A 17,650-nucleotide genomic window follows, 5' to 3' on the forward strand; every position below is an offset into this window, starting at 1 on the left:
ACAAAGTTTCCAGGTTGTGAACAGGAAACGAAATTACACATGATCACGTGAGGATTTTTATTCATACATTATAGTTCTATTTTTTTAAACTTATTTAAATAAAACATCTACATTTTATAAATTTCTGTACGACAAAACTGAAAGCAAAAGTCCAAGTGATTTCTGAGCAAGTTGTGGACCTTTTCTCCTGCAGCACTGCAAATGTGAAACAGAGACTTACATAGACTGAAGCCAGCGAACTTCCGCTCACATCATCACACTTCTACACAGCAGAAAATATTCACTTTTCACAGCAGTGCAGTACACAGGACAGTGCAGGTTGTGGTATAGAGAAGAAAGGAAATGATTCCCATTACTGTTGTGTGTCCAGTGAATGTATTATAGGATTTGGTCTGAAGGGTATCACTGAGTTTTCTCTAATGAGTTCCAGTCGGAATCCTTTTTTCCTGAATGCAACGACTCCTTGCTGACAGATAAAATTTCCTGAAGTTCCTTGTTTTCCAGCTAAAATGGAAAATAAAGGAAAAACCATTATACAATCTATTTGAAACAATAAAAATATGATTTTAGTTTAGCAAGTAGAATTCACTTAGCAAAATGAATGCAAGGAAATCCTTCTATACACAGATGAATTTCGAAAATGCAAGTTTTTTTCTTTGTAAGGTCAGAAATTTTCAATTCACTGAAAGGCGATTCAAGTGCATCGAAAACTAAATTTTTGTAGTTTGTTCTTGTTTTGGATAGTCTGGCGAAGGTAATGAGTTTATTGCTGTACCCGCTAGGGTGGTTCACTCTCTCTTTGTACTTTGTCCTGGTTGATTGAAAGTGAAAAGTCCAAATTGGTGAGTTATCAGCACAAATGTATTGATTTTAGAGGTATTTAGTTGATAAAAGTCAATTCAAAAAGATCATCACGCCAGTTATGATTAAATGGCTAAAAGATGATTACAATTCATCATTTATATTTAATTTCTACCATTCTTGTTCATTTCATGTTCTCCCTGTGCATGGGTGGATTTCCTCTGGGTTCTCCCGTTTCCTCCCATGATCCAAAGACATGCTGGTAGGTTCATTTGGCTCTTGTCTAAATTGGCCGTGTATGTATGCATGCGACATAGGGACCTTAGATTGTAAGCTCTTTGCGGGTAGGGACTTATATGAATGTGCAGTATGCAAAGCACTGTGTAAATTGTCAGTGCGGTAAAACTGTAATTAAAAAAAAGAAAAATTCCAACTGCTAAATCACAACCAGCCCTTTCTGGACAGTGCATGTCTAGTTTAACTTGTTCTCTTTCACAGCGTAATAATACTGGTGAGGTCAGGTGGTGTGACTGTTCTGTTTGCCTTGCAGCTATCATGAAGAAAGTTGACGGAAGAGATGGCATAGCAGTATGAAGAAAAAAAGTCCACTTGGATGAAAATGGCAGAGCAATGCTCATGACAGCAACCTACACTACGCACCTTTAACCACATTGTGAAATCAACATGACATAGTGATTACAGGCCAGTTTGTATAATTAGTCTTAAGCTGGCCATACACTGTACTATTTTTTTCGTTCAACCCGCAAGCTGAACGGAAAAAAAACAAAAAACAGAACAGAATCCTCCATCGACGCTTACAACCATTGATCGAGGAATCTCCCGCTGCCTACATTACCTGAACAGAGTTGGCAGCTCATTGGCTGCTGGCTCTGTTTGTTTGAAAATTTCCAGACCGACTCCTTCAATCACCTGATCAAGGCATGCCGGCCAAAGGGTGCGAATTTCGCCCAGTTCATCAAGAAACAGCCGAAATTCGCATAGTGTATGGCTACCTCTAAACTTTCTGATGAACAATGCCACCTACAGGCAGCAGTGCCCAACTGCAGTGCTATACGAGTAATACTAATTATCAGATTACAATTTTGCATTAAAGAACAACTCCAGGCAGAATTAAAAGTGAGCCTCGCAGTGGGGCTACCCCGGCACTGCAAGGGCTAACTGCTAGTTTTGGTCTAAGGTCTAAAATAAAAAAATATATATACTCATCAGATCCTCAGTCCCGCCTGGCTAGCAGACCGGTCCGCTCAGCCTCTCTCCCCCTCCCATCCGGCGGACTAATGACCTGCAAGTCATCCCATCTTATACAGTCTACTAGAAGTGAGGACACCAAAGGACATTACACGGTCGGAACAGAGGAAGAGGAGTGGTCTCTTCTGCATAATAAAGGATCGGGCCAGTATATCTTCCTTATTTCGTCCCCTAGATAAGCTTGGGCGCTTCTGAATGACCCCTGGGTTACAGAAAGGATAAAGTGTTCCGATAGCCAAAAACTTTTTTTTCTTAGTTTTGGATAGAGTGGAAAAGGTTAAATCTCCTGCCAGGTTTTACTGCTATATAGAGCACCATCAGAGATATTTCCCTATGCTCCCTGTTTTGGGGACAATTAGGATGTGAGGGGAGATCTGTCAAAAGGAAATCAGACAATAAAAAAAAAAAGCGGACAGAGGTTCTAGCATTCCCCTTTTTAAAAAAACAAAAATCTCTAACAGATCCCCAGACAGCAGTAAAACCCTGGCAGGGGTTCGAATTAGGGATGCACCAACATTTCAGCTGAAAGTGGTACTATGGGCAAAATAGCAGAAAATGCAGTGCGTGTCCAGCTTCTCTCCTCCCTGCTGGGTGCTGGTTGCAAGCTTTGGTCTCTGTCCCCTCTTATCCCCCGCCTGTGTCGGCAGAGGCAGCGGGGATCGGGAGGGACACAGACAATCCAGCCGGCGCCCAGCGGGGAGAAGGGAAGCTGTCAGCAAGGGTGTAATATTTCAGGAAGGTGAGCGGGGAAGATATGTGAAATATTTGCTGATCTTTCCATGTACTGCTCAAATATTGGTGTGATGTTTTCAAATAATTAAGGACATAGTATTTATTTACTGTGTCCCCAGTTATGAATGAATAGGAAGTGCCCTACATCACTTCCTGTTCATTCATGATTGTCGACATAGAAGTTTTTACAATCTCCTCAGTTCATGAATGGACAGGAGTATAGAGGTTTCCTGTTCATTCATAACAGAGGCTACAGAAAAAGATTTAGGACTCTTTGTCCTCAATCTCTTTTTCTATTTCAAAAGGGAAATATCAGGGATCTGTTTGGACTCCCTCATAAGTCCCTAACAGTAAAGTGAAAAAAAAACCAAGGCACCATAAAGGTAAGATGCGACACCTAAGCACTATGCATGTTATACAGTTATGATAGGAGTTTGCTTTATAAGAGAACTATGGGCTAAGCATTTTTCCCCATAGTTCCCTTTAGAGTCATGGGAGGACATATACTAACCTCCTACCTTGACCCAAAGCTCAGTATATCGCGGGCTCTTGCCCACGATATACTGAGTGTGCAGCAGACGGGACAGATCCCGACAATACTGTTGATCCACCCAGCTGCGTGAGTGACAGCTGGCTCTGCCTATCTAGAGGCAGAGCGAGCTGTGTCCACCCCTTCCCCCGTTCGTTCCTCCACTCAGCGCTTGAGGATCGGGAGAGGAGGGGGGGAATCCCTGCGGGGAGTGGTGACTGACAGTCACCAATCACTGCAAGGAGACGATCGGGAAGTGAGCGGATCGGTGCATGTTTCTGCTCACTTCACGGTCGATAGAGCACAACCTGTGAAAGCTTCTTTGTCACAGGTCGGCTCTAACTATGAGGATGAGTGGAAGTCACTCACCTCATAGTTTTCCTTTAAGAAAGAATTGGTAATCTGTAGGAGGTGGCCTGATCTCTGCATAGTTTTCAATGGATGCACCTACTTCAAGAAACATTTCAGATAGATGTAGTCAGCCTTGATGCTGGATAGAGGAAGTCTTTGGTGCTCAATAACTACAGAATACACTAAGCTAATTGCTGATTAGTGGAGATTGTTGTCATCAATGGTCTCTAACACTAGCCAACATCTGATGCAGCTGCTAAAGCTAAGAAAGGAGGTTTGTTAGCAAAACAGCTGGTTCCATTATCAACAGCTGTTTCTTCTAGTGCAATACAGGCAATAAAGTTCTTCCTGCCCTCCCCAAAACAGAAAAACTGTACAGTCACCAGCCTTCTATACTAAATGTTCAAACAATCATTTTGTCCCCATGTCTCTTTTTCTTTAAAGTGTATGTAAACTCTAACAATGAACTTGTCTTATTTGCTCCCTTGTGTGCTCTTAAATATACCATTAGAAGCATTTTGGTATATCTGTTTAGAAAGTGCAAAAAAGAAAAACCTGTTGATCTTGTCAGAAATTCAGAGCTGTCCTGTGTCCTCTACATACTTCCTGTGTTATCTCACAAAGGCTAGATAGCCCTCCCAGTTCTCATCATGGACTACAGAATGATTAACCTTTATGTTGTAGAAATTCTAGGGTAGCATTAGTTAAGGAGTTTGACAAAAAGGCACTGGGAGGGCTGACACCACTAAGTCACAAAATGCTGTGTATTGTCAGCCCACAACAGGACTTGGAGACACTAAACTCAGGAGCTAAACCTTAAAAATGCATTAACGTACCTTAACCTATTAACAAAAATGTAGGTTATGTGGGCATCACTCAGCTGTAGATCCTCAAATCATCTCTGAATTCATGCTGACACTGTCCTTCCTTCTGGAGGGTGGCTACTTTTGTTCCCCATGGTAAAGTAGCCACTGCTTCAAGCTCACTCCTGTGATGTACTACAATCTCAATACAAATTAGTAATCTAAATGTGAGATTGTAGACCATCATGGTAGTGAGCTTGGAGCGGTGGCTACTTTACAACACACACAGGGACCATGGGGAACAAAAGTAGCCACCCTCCAAAAGGAAGGAAAGTGTCAGCACCAATTTATAAATGATTTGATGATCTACAGCCGTGTGATACACAAATAAGTTGCATTTTTGTTAATAGTTAAGGTACTTGAATGCATTTTTAAGACTTAACTCGAATTTTTGTTTTTTAACCCCTTCATGACTGAGGCCCTTTTTTCAATTTTTGCACCCATGTTATATTCCACATTTTAGGCCTGAAAATGACGTAAAACCCCCCAACATTATATATTTTCTGAATGCCAAAGGAGAATTTTGGGGAGAGTGAAAAACAGTCATCCCCATAATTAGAGCCCACGTGTGACACTGCAGCTGTCGCACGTCGGCTCTATTGATGGAGAATTGGGCAATCACATACCGCTCAGTTCCAGATCTTCTCCCAGCAGAGAGCGGTGACCGCCAGTCACCGCTCCCTGCATGGACTCGCCCTGCCCCTCTCCGTTCCTCCAGTGCACCCCAGTTTAAAATGTAATGGATTTTAAAGGGGACCCCTTGCAAAAAAATTACACAAAAAAGTGTGTTTACCCCTCACATTGCAGTGCCCCCTTTACATCAGAGTCACACTATGCATCAGTAGCTCCTCTCTTCACATCAGAGTTGCCCTTTACATCAGGATCCCCCTTTCACATCAGTCATCATTCTCTCGTTCACATCACAGTCCTATTACCACAACATTTTAATAAACACCTGAGGAAGCCAGAAGGCGTACCAGGGTGCCATGGCACCCTGGTTGAGAAAGGCTGCTCTAAAGTGATAACATATAGGGAAATGTGCATGTATTGCAGCGATGTACTGCATATTTTACATTTTAGAAAGAAAAAAAAACATTCTTACCTCTAGTTGGGCAAGTCTTTCTTGAATACTGTACGCCTGATCCTCATCAATCTGGATGGCTTTTCTCATAACGTCTCCCATAGAACATATTCTGTCAACGTGTCTCTCCATTTCCTTAAGCAGAAAAAGCACATCGTTTAACCCCTTCATGACTGAGCTTGTTTTTAGTTTCTGTTCGTAAATGACTGACACACTTTTGACATTTTTGCTGTGTGATTCTTCCACGTCAGTAATATACTTTCTTACAAAGTGCACCCACACATATTATATATTGTTTTTTAGAGGACAGATAGGGCTACATATTTATATCACATATGTGCGTCTAACGCCTCACTTAGGACAAATAAAATATAAAAAAAGAGGAAAAAACCGTTTAAAAAAAACACTTTTTTCCCAGTTTTGATTTGTAGTATTTTTTTTACAAAACCAGCACAGCTAAAAAAATGCAATAAATACATTCATTTATTTGTCCCTTATTTTATTTTATTTTTTACACATTTTTTTATTTTTTTTACACTTTTCACTTTTTTTTTTAACTTAAAAATGTTATTTTATTTATTTAATTATATCAAGCAGATTTTGTGAATTAATCTCACTGTTACTGCATGATAAATTAATAAATTTTTGGTTATTATCAGGCTGCTTCAAACTTCAGAACAGCCGATAATAAGTTAGTGACACTGATCCTGCAGCAGTTCAGGATTCAGCTGTTACTAAATGTTTTCTGATTGTTGCAACAACGATCAGCAAACAAACATTCTTCTTCCAGGAATAGATACATTGTAGGAATAGACACATTTTGTATCTATTCATGAAAGAAAAAAAAAAAGCCAGTATAGCTTGAGAGAGATATCTCTCGATCTATACGAGCTGTCAGAATGCCGGCAAAAGCCGGCATCTGTGTCCGCTTTGCTTTGACTCTCAGACACCCGATATTAAGGTATCGGGTGTCTGAAAAAGGTTAACCCTTTCATTAATGAATGCCTCTGTAGTAAGGGCATACATTAATGAATGTTAAAAGCTGATTCTCAGCGATTAACAGCCCTCTAAAGCAGCAAATAACTCGTCACGTACAGTGTACGTGACAAGTCATTTGGTCCCTTTGTGGCTGGACGTACAGTGTACGTCTCCCGTCACGAAGGGGTTAAAGGAATATTACAAACTTGCAAAATAACACATTCAGGCAGGGTAGAACTAGGGAAAGATCAAAACTAGTGGATCTTGTGTATGTTCATCTTGCCTCTACATTCATTGCAGAACTCTTCTTTACTTGCATGGTCAATAAACCTAAATCAAACTTCAAGCTCTCATGGTCAGGGCCCTCCTAAACATCTTGTTTTGAAACTGTAATGTCTTCCTTATATTGTATAGTGCTGCACAAGCTGTTGGCACTATATAAATCCAGAATAATAATCTGTATTCCATTTTAAACAAGTTCTGCTCAATAGGAGGTACTACTATTACCTTTATTAGCCAACGAAGCCTCTAGTGTACCCCTCTCTGATTGTTACTAGGGCCAGACTTTCCCTGATTTCATGGCTAAGCTCCACCAACAGCCAATTCTCCCTTTCCCTTACTGGCCACTGAGATAGTCCCATTGGACAGGCAAATAGTAGTCGGCAGGAAAAGTAGCATTAAAAAACCCCAAACTAAATCAGAGAGAGGCCCACACAATTTTATGACTAATGAGGATAATGGTAGGTAAATAGTGTTGTCTGCTCTTTGTCAAGACTTTAACTTTTTCAGTTTAACACAGAGTACAGGCTCACTGTTTATGTGCACATGGCTGGCAACAAATATTTAGGAACTCTCTATCATTAAAATTATGCACAGTGTGTATGTACTCAAAATAAGTGAAGATTTGCTATGTCAAAGGGAAAATACAGAAGTGTCACTTGTTCCTAAGCAGTACCCTGTTTGTACCTACAAAAATTGGGCAGTGCACTTACTGGTATGTGAGGGTGCCTAGGCACCATATGCCTACAGCCTTATAGCTGTGTATCATCAGTGGGAGTTCTAAGACTTTGCTGCCTCTGACTCCTCGTCCTATGAGATTTGGAGGGAGATTTAGTGATTTATTTACTCTTGTGCTGCTCACTGTTGTTCTTGTTCTGAAGGCTCTGACATGAGGAAGAAAACCCCTGCCTCTACCACCTCCATGCAGAGACACAGAATGGTAAGTCAGTAATAGGGAAACCACATGAAACACTGGTGGGTGGACCTTTGCCCTCTGCCTCCTTTTTTAGCACAGCTTCCAGAATGGAGTTACTCTTTAACCATGTGTTTTCATCCATAGAACTGCTGCTAACCATATGTGATTTGCATCAGTTTCAATAAACTTTAAAAACTGTAGCATGTGAAAAGACCAGGAGGACAGCTATCACTGAGATGCTGCACTCATGATGGTCCCTGTGTGTTGTAAAGTAGACAACACTCCAAGACTGCTCCCCTCATGCACTACAATCTCAATGCAAACGAGTAAACTAAACCTAAGATTGTAGACCATCATGGGAGTGAGCTTGGAGTAGCGGTACTTTACAACACACACAGGGACCATGGGGAATCACTATCCAGAAGGAAGAACAGTTTCAGCATGAATTCAGAGATGATTTGAGGCTCTACAGCCTAGTGATACACAAATAAGATCATTTTAGTTAATATGTAAAAGGTACTTGAATGTCTTTACTTGAGATTGATACATAGAGATTACACACTATAGTAATGATGTCCCGATACCAATACAGACAGGGTATTTTCACAATTACTTGTGAAAATGCCCTGATACACAGCGCCGATACCGGTGCTTTTATTTTTTAGATAACTTCAGACTGCCCAGAGGTACCGCGCTTGTTGGGAACCTCTGGGCAGTCAAACGGGAACCTCACAGAACCGCCTCCGACAAGCCTGCCAGAGACACCAGGCACAACGCCGACTACCTAAGGGCCAGGTGAGAGACCAGGAAACGGACTCCAGCTGTGACAAGACTGGCTGCGGGTGTTAGATGAGACGGGGCCTGTGCTGGGGGCATATTCTCATCACACTGTGTGGTGAAAGCTGCAGGTAGGGTCACCAGCCATTTTAATTGGGGGAAGTGGGACAGATTGGAAGAAGCAGGGGAGAATTGTAACTATTTCTGCAGTGTACTGGAACTGTGTACTATGGATCATTTAACGGTTAAATGATCCATAGTACACAGTACACACTTCCAGTACACTGCAGAAATAGAGTTACAATTCTCCCCTGCTAACTTGAATAGGTTAGATTGTAACCTATTCAAGTTAGCAGGGGAGAATTGTAACTATTTCTGCAGTGTACCGGATGTGTGTACTATGGTACTATTTAACGTAGGTAAATGATCCACAGTACCCACCTCCAGTACACTGCAGAAATGGTCACAATTCTCCCCTGCTTCTTCCAATTTGTCCAACTTCCCCCAATTAAACTTGAAGTTATACAAAGTATTGCTGATGTGATGCAATTACTAAAATCATCAGTCTGTGGTGTTTTCTAAAAAATCTCACATGTCCCCGTAAGAAAAAGTATCGGTAATTGGTATCGGCAAGTACCTGAGGGAAAGTACATAGTCAGGTTGAAAAAAAAGGCATGTCCATTGAGTTCAACCTATAGAGATATAAAAAAAAAAAAGAAGAAGAAGAAGAAGAAGAAGAAGAAGAAGAAGAAGAGCCTAAACAGAATGCTATGCCCACAATTACCCGCTGTTGATCCAAAGAAGGCAAAAAACCCCTATAAAGCATGGTTCAATTTGCTCCAACAGAGGAAAAAAATTCCTTCCCGATCCCAATCGAATATTCCCTGGATCAACAATCTCCGATGCCTCATATACCTATAAGAACTCAATATCCAGTAATATTCTGTGCATTTAGGAATACATCCAGATTTTTTTTTTAAACAATTAACCGAGCTAGCTAGAACTAGGGGGAGTCTATTCCACATTTTCACAGCTCTAACTGTGAAGAATCCTTTCCATATGTAAAGGCTAAACCTCTTTTCCTCCAGACGCAAAGAGTGCCCCCTTGTCCTTTGCAGTGACCTTAAAGTGAATATTTTGGCACCAAGCTCACATATGGACACTATACATGGTGAACATGTCCCGCCTTAATCGCCTCTTCTCCAGAGAACAATTTCAGGTCAGCTAATCGTTCCTCATAGCTGAGCTCCTCCATGCCTCTTATGAGTTTAGTTGCCCTTCGCTGCACTTTCTCCAGGTCCACAACATTCTTTTTGTGAACTGGTGCCCAAATCTGAACTGCATATTCCAGGTGAGGTCTTACTAATGCTTTGTACAGGGGCAGGATTATGTCTCTAGTACTTGTACTTCGTCTTGAAAAAGTGGTATCGGGACATCCCTACTCTATATATGAGGTTGCAGCCACTTGGTTATTGCCCTAAACAAGTAGATGTGCATAATAAAGAACCCAGTAAATTATTACACCAAATATCAGTAAACATTACCACATTTGGTTGTGTATTCTGTACATTTGGTGACTAACCGGTGTGGTCATTTTAGGCTCGGCTCACTTTGGATTATCTGCAGTATTCTTCAATAAAACACAGAAGAGTAATATTGGCAGTGTCTAGAAAACCGCCTCTTCCCACATTTACAACAGAATCTCAATTATTTTACATTCAGATAAGCTTCTGAAAGGTTGGCACATAGCAACATTTACAGAAATGTAAAAAGTAACTGGCTAAATGATAATATTCAATGTTTCACTAATAAGTGATAACCTATATAACCACTATACAAGCCATTTTATAGCCTAATCCTGTTACAAAACACCTATTCATTTCAGAACTGGAAAGCGGATTCATGGAAAGTGGTGTCCAGGCAATGTTCTAAGGCTTCACTATATTTACTGCATGGATAGTTTCATCTATAGCTTAGAGCAGGGGTAGGTAAACACCAGCCCTCAAGCTGTGGTGCAACTACAAATCACATTAGGCATTGCAAGACTCAGACTCACAGGCATGATGGGATTTGTAGTTTCACCACAGCTGAAGGGCCAGAGTTTGCCTACCCCTGGCCTAGTGTTAACCACCATAAGGGATGCAAGAATCACCAGCTTGGTGATTTTTCTGGAAGACCTGAGCAAGCAGAATGGCTTAGCTCTATATCTACAGAACCAAAGCAGGTAAGGATCTGCTTAATATTCTTGAAATATATTGCATATGAAGTGGCAGAGGTGTGTCAGTTCATGAATTCGGGGAATAAGTGCACATACACTAAAGTATAATCGGTTACAGATAACACACATACTATAAAGTGATTAGTAGAGTCCAAGAACACAGACAGAGGGAACACATAATATTTGCCAGTTTACATGGATGCTCCAGTACACAAGATAAACAATACGAGTACATTGTCATACATTGCTTTGTACAAAGAGCTTACAGAAGAGTAGGTTTCATGAGCTTCTAGAACAGGCTCTGTGGGCGCAGGCTTTTTGTTTGCTATGAGCTGCAGCATCTGTCTCCTGTACTTGCTCATAATCAGCTCCAGGGCATACTGATGCTCCTCCAAAGAGAGCCATAACTCTGCAATGAATAGAATGTAGAAAAAAAATTAGACCGTAGCCAAAAGGTAACAAGTACAATCAGAGACTTACTAACAATCCAGAAAGTACTGCCACTAAGTTAAAGGGATCTTTAAGTCAAAAGGCTTTTAAGCTATTTCAGATGCTTACAGTGGATAGTCTCCTAAGCACTGGCCCTGATTTCCTGTTTTAGGGTGGCTCCTTACGCTTGCAGGGTCCTATAGAGCCACCCTTGTATGTGCTAGTAAGCTGTGTGTGTCTTCACAGAGCAAGGCAAGTCACTCCACTGCTCCCTGTTGCCAGATCCTCTTTCCTCTCTTTTCCCTTCTCCAAGCTCATAGATGGACGGCTGCTGGAGACTGCGTAGATCTTGTACTGGACGGAAAGTTCAAAGAACTGATCTCCGAGAGTTGGAGCCAGCTGTTCAGAAACTTGATGACTGGAAGGGCCCACTCACATCCGGGCGGTGCCCCAGCACAGTGCAGATGTGCCAATCTTTTTTTTTGTCGTAGAACCTTTATTGAAATGCCCCAAGTGACATTTCATTCAGTTCTACAGGCACAGTGGGGTGAGAGGCGGTTGTACTGCGTCGCATCCCGTTGCGCTGAAAAAAGTACAGCGTGTTTTTTTTCAGTGCACACCACCAAGTTCCTATCACAACGTGATGATGTGAATTGATCCTGTCCGTGACGAGGAAAATTGCCTCTTCTTGGCAACGTTGGGGTTGCACTGGAAACAGCCAGCACAGCCCCAGCGCATCTGGCGTGAGTGGACCCTAAGTAGGAAGAAAAATTTTAAGAAATACTTTTCCGGACAACGTATATTTGTTTGGTCTCGATTCATTTTTGGGAAAAAAAAAAAGTTTAATGCTACTTTAATTAGGTAGATCACCCAATTTACATTTATTTGAGTTTAATGAAATCCCTTGTAAATTTTCTCTGCTTCCAGTTAAGAATGCAGTGTAAGGATTCTTTGTGGGAGGTGCACCGAAATGAAAATTTTAAAACCGAAACAAAAAAAAATTGTCAGGCTGAAACCGATACAGAAAATGTTTTACCTGACACACACTGTCACAGGAGGCTGAGAGAGCGGAGCGAGAGCTCAGCCTCCTGTGACAGCGCGGGCTGTCTCCGCCCACACACAGTTTTGCCGCACTGTGATAGGAGACGCCTGCCGCTCACTGTCCTCCCGCAGCGCTCGGCCGGCTATCACACTTTTTCTCCTCCCGCTGGGACACAGAGCAGCACCCAGCGGGGAGGAAAGAAAGCAGGGATGCGCCGATGTATCGGCAGGAAAATGGCACTTTCGGCATTATGCCAAAAGTGCAATTTTCGGCCGATATGTTTCGACAGCCGATATATCGGTGCATCCCTAATTCTTTGTTGTGTCCATTCCATTGCATGCTCTATTCTGTGTAGGCCAAGGAGCAATGGACTCTAAGCGAGTGGTCATGGAACCAAGGAACACATTGTCTTGGTGGGTGGCTGGGAGTGGTAGTTTGAGTATACAAATACAAATTTTCAAATACACAGTTGTTTCCTGAAAAGCTAACTTTCATATGTTCATAAGTGAACATTCGAAAATTAATAAAGAATAAAAAGTTATTTTAGGCACTGGGACATACTGGAGACCTGACCGTCTATTTACCACAGAGGAACCCTTCAAAGTTTAAGTCTCTAGGAACCCCCACACTTAACATGATATCTATAGGTACATTGTCGTGTGATAAGTAGGTTGTAGAGGGTTTTAGATGAAGAATGGGGTGTACCTAAATCCTCTATACGACAAAATTATTTTAATTGACATAATAAATATAGGCACAAAAAAAACCCAGTGAAAATTGTATTCCAAAGTCTATCGGTCTAAACAGAGTGCACCATTGCAGAAGTTGTGCAGTAATCTCAGACTTAAAGCATGCAGAACCAAAGGTGATTGTTGAGATTACGGATTGACAGATAAAGAAAACCAGGGAAGTTTGTGCTAGGACACCTTTACATTAGTTCATACACAGCGGGCATTGTCTAGTGCAGGTAATATTGTAAACATTTATACAATAATTAAATGAATACACTCTTATTCAGTTTAGCTATAACTCACTTGTTAACTCAATATCCCACCATAATGCCCTTAGCTTGCTAGATATATTAAAATAGAATACAGTAAAAGAAATCATAAAGAAAAATATAAAATATAAATGTGTACCAATGTATCACTTTAATTGTAACACAAACTGTGAGTGAAGTGGAATGGAAAATATATATAATTCTTTATGATTTACATATTTATGTATGCGGTTTTAGTATCTCTAGCAAATTTAAGGGCATTTTTGTGAAACCTTCACATTACCTTTATTTTCCTGTTGAAGGTCTCTTATTTGAGTATTTTCTTGACATAAAAGCACATGTGGTTTGTACTTTGAAGGATCCTTTAACTCTACCAAATCTTCTTGATACTGGAGAAAAAAAGAAGAAATGAGGACTATAACATTTAATAACCTTTCAGAAACCAAAGTGTAATAAATTACACAACAATATTTTTTGAAATATATGAAGACTGAACATAATGGGGGTCAGTTTGATTAATTGTTATTTACATCAATCTTGCCAGAACATTTTGTGTGCCCCTTCACGACAATGGTATTGCCAGAGGTGGCAGCATGGTTATGCAATAGAGGGAAGAAAGAGTCCTGATCATCAGGGTTGAAGATAATAGCAGTCTACTCTGAAAAAAGCTGCTGCAAGCTGCATAGCATGATAAGGGTTCATTTCAACTTTCTCCGTAGTCTATCAACATTTCCCTTGTTTCCTCTTTTATGGCCATGACACACCTGTGTGTTGATGCAAGCCTAAGCCAAGTGTGCAAACTCTTTTAAAAATCATGTAATATATAGATACTTTGTGCACATTTTGGGTAAACAAACAACTAAACAAGAAACAGAGGTTGCAGTTTTAAAAAGGACTGATCCTGCTCTGTGTGCACAAACAGAGCGTGCAAGTCTCCCCAGCATGCACAGACAGCAAGACAAACTTGTCAGATGTTCTAAACCTGTCCTACAATATCCGAAAGGAAACCCTAGCAGGTGGAGCAGGCTTCAGGAGAGGATGGAAAAATATACTCTTCCGCCCTTATGTAATGCTGGGAGCAGGGAACACATTTAAAGGAGAACTATGAGATGAGTGATTTCCACTCATAGTTCTAGCCGACCTGTGACAATGAGACTGTCACAGGTCGGCTCAGTAGATCGGGAGATGAGCGAACGGATACCGGCCTTCACTCACCTCTCGATCCTGTCACGGCTCTCTGCCGTGCCAGGGGAGGGGCTGGATTCCCCCCTCCCCGCTCCGCTCCACCAGCGCTGACTGGCGGAACGGACTGGGGAGGGGGCGGGTACAGCTGGCTCTGCCTCTAGATAGGCAGAGCCAGCTGTCACTCACGCAGCTGGGCGGATCTCGACATCGATGTCGGGATCCGTTCCGGCGTCTCAGTATACCGCAAGCTGTATATATACCGCGGTATATTGAGCTTAGGGTAACGGGAGGATGCTAGTTTGTGTCCTCCCGTTACCCTAAGGAGAACTATGGGGAAAAACACTGACCCCATAGTTCTCCTTTAACACTGGTTGCTAGGACTGCCTGGTGTTCCTAGCAACCAATGACCCGGGGGGGCCTGTACTGGACTATGGCTTGCAGTGAATGTACCAGCCTTAGAGGCCCGGCGCATCCACTGTCAGCCTGACATAAAAAACCGCAGGTTGGTGATTCGTCTGTGTCTAGACCAGGGGCCGTAGAGGGAAAGCCAAAGGGCTAGATGTAATACCCAGGTCTGCTCTAGAAGGAACAGTCAATTAAAATGTGATCACACTATTCTCCTTCTTGTAGATTACCGTCACCCAGGGTGCACACTGTCTTTATAGATTTGCATTGTGAGAAGCAGAACCACTGTGTAGTACTACAAAGTAAGAAGCTTGGCCTGTGTGTATAGCTAAGAAAATATTGCTGGCCACCTGAGCACATACAATTGCCATTTTTATATCTAAAAATACATTAAAAAAAACAACATCAACAGATACTGAAAAAATTGTTTACAGCTAGATGATCTGTGTAATGTGCACATCTGGAAAAAATGAAGGCTATAAAAGAAGAATCACCTACCTTTTCTGGTAGAGTTGTCCCAACCTCTTTCATGGCTTCTACCTGCTTATGTAAAGAGCTAGACTGTTCAATTAAGGACTCGGCAGCATTGTCATGATCTTTCAGTCGTTCCAACAGAGTTTTGGCATCCTGTAAGATCTTTTCTATGGTGCATGTCATGACTGCAAAGGACAAACTGAAAATGAAATGATAGAAAATAACATTGTAGCTACAGAAAGCGGGTATTTTTCTTGCCTGCGGTGCATGTGTAGTGAAGTGCAGAACCCCCCCCTCACTCCTGGCATGTGTTAGATAACAGTAAGAACACTGAATGAGGAAGACCATGGTTATCACATCTCTGGAAGGGGAAACATTGGCAAGCAAGTCTGCCATAATGTGCAAATATGTTGCACAAACTTGCAGATTATGGCAAAAGCCTGTGGGACCCACAGCGGACTTTAGTTCCTAAACAAGCCAATCTGCCCAGCAAAAGGGGCAGTTACAGGGGTGAGACAAATTGGTTAACAACAACAGGGGTGCTTTTAACAGTCAGATGTTATTAATGTTGTTTAAGCCCTTTCTTCCTAAAAGAAAACAGGAGCTGTTGCTGTAACGGCTTAAAAAGATTTATTTGATATTATTTATCTTTCCCTCTCAGTGGTCATAAGGTTATGACTGATTGGTGTTGATCCCTGCCTAACAAACATGCAGCGTGGGAGCTGGTCATCTGATGTATCGATCACCAGTAGCAAGGAACAACATAGAGCCTCGCTGTACACGGTGCATCTACCTTACACCTAGCTGAGCTCTTAGCATGTCACATTTAGATAGATCCTTGTCATCCTCATCCTCTCTCACAATGATCTGAGCGATCACACCACTTTCCACATGACAACGAACTGACAAAACCAATTACAGTCATTACCTGTCAAACCCTGATCTGCGCTCCAATACTACCGCCAACTTCCGCTGCCATTGACCGGATATCACAACCGCCTGCTGTGATTGGCTTCCTTTTAGTGACGTAAATGACTCAGCCGGCCATATTTTGTTATGGTGCTTTCCCACTTTAACTTTCTCCGCAGGAGAGGATAGAAACGTAAGGTATTCAGGCTAAATGGGCACGAAAATCGAAGAACGCAATGACTTAATGTGCATTTTACCTGTTTTATACAGCGCTTTAAATCAGCAGCAACCTTTTGGGACGGGGGCCTTTACTGTATGTTCTCGTAGATCATGTGCGTCACCTAGTGGTCAGTAGAGGTACAGCTCCCAGAAATTCATGCGCTCATGGTTTGTATCTTGATAAAGGCTAATTCCACCTGTTGCAGCTATGAATAAACCCACCCACATACATACTTTAGAAAATGTGCATGTATTCATTTTTTGCAATGAAGCCATTGCAACTACAATCACTGGCTCATTGGTGTAATGCACAGGCTCCTGCAGGCTATTCCTCTAGCCCCATGTCCGTACAGATGGAGTCATGTACGTGCTTTGACACGCGTTAACGGAACTCATCAAAATCGTGCAACCACTTGTTTGTTATTGATATTAATGGTAGACATGGGAACAAACACATGCAAATGCGCATGCACAGGTGTGACTGCAGCTCGCATTTCCGGTACACCTAGGTGTAAATGGGGGCTAAAGTCTGTGAGTCCCTCTACTGTGGTGGCAGATGGGACTTGTAGTCGTCAATTCACATATCTGTGTGAATGGGTCAAAAAAAAAAAAGATTCTGCAGGGAGAAGAACCCCATGATTCAGGTATGTCCGGGGGGGGTTTGATGGTAGAGGACTGGGGAATGAATCCATGTTACACCCTAAGTATGGCTGTAACATAAAAACATGATCAGAAAGGTGGAATTAGCCTTTAAACTGGATGTTGTAGAATATCTGCGGGTAGATAAAAAGAAATCAGTAGATCAAACGGCACACACAACTACTCTGCGTTAATGGCTTCCCATACAGCATTTACCTTATTGCTTAGTGTCCCAGACAAAAATCTGGGAGCCATTTGTCCTGATGTGATTTTTAAAGCAGCCTTTTTGCTAAAGTAAAGAATTGAAACACAATCACCTTGTAAAAGAAAAGAAGAGCTAGGGGGAGGCTGGTATCTGACACTTCTGGGTGTTTCAGATAACTGGTCCTCTGGTGAGCGCTGTGGTTCCTCTCACTGGCTTCTACATAATCACAGAACAGACAGTAATATCCATATGTGCAGTTTTTAGTTCCTATGTTTATTTTTATATAGTATGAATTTTATGGTTTAAGTCAATCAATTTTACAAACTGGTATATGATTTTTTTTTTTTTC

At 41.7% G+C, this 17,650-nt stretch overlaps 1 protein-coding gene across 1 annotated transcript; it reads right to left on the reverse strand.

Annotated features, from left to right (window-relative positions):
* Positions 1 to 219: 219 nt before the first annotated feature.
* SIKE1 (suppressor of IKBKE 1) lies at positions 220 to 16,320 on the reverse strand. The gene is made up of 6 exons (XM_018571417.1): positions 16,258 to 16,320; positions 15,354 to 15,528; positions 13,549 to 13,654; positions 11,061 to 11,203; positions 5,648 to 5,761; positions 220 to 504 (listed from the first exon to the last, which is right to left on the reverse strand). Exons 2-6 carry the CDS (start codon positions 15,510 to 15,512, stop codon positions 403 to 405), a joined length of 624 nt encoding a protein of 207 aa, XP_018426919.1. The 5' UTR covers positions 15,513 to 15,528; positions 16,258 to 16,320; the 3' UTR covers positions 220 to 402.
* Between the last annotated feature and the right edge of the window lie 1,330 nt (positions 16,321 to 17,650).

Source organism: Nanorana parkeri, unplaced genomic scaffold (assembly GCF_000935625.1).
Source record: "Nanorana parkeri isolate BGI_ZX_2015 unplaced genomic scaffold, ASM93562v1 scaffold1752, whole genome shotgun sequence".
In the NCBI taxonomy this organism is placed as follows: Eukaryota; Metazoa; Chordata; class Amphibia; order Anura; family Dicroglossidae; genus Nanorana; species Nanorana parkeri.

Coding starts and splice junctions, on each gene's coding strand:
- SIKE1 (XM_018571417.1), bottom strand. CDS start 15,512: ATGACATGCACCATAGAAAAGATCTTACAGGATGCCAAAACTCTGTTG. Junction 13,655..15,353: donor GGACAACTCTACCAGAAAAG/GTAGGTGATTCT, acceptor TTTTTTCTCCAG/TATCAAGAAGATTTGGTAGA. Junction 505..5,647: donor AAAGACTTGCCCAACTAGAG/GTAAGAATGTTT, acceptor TTTCCATTTTAG/CTGGAAAACAAGGAACTTCA.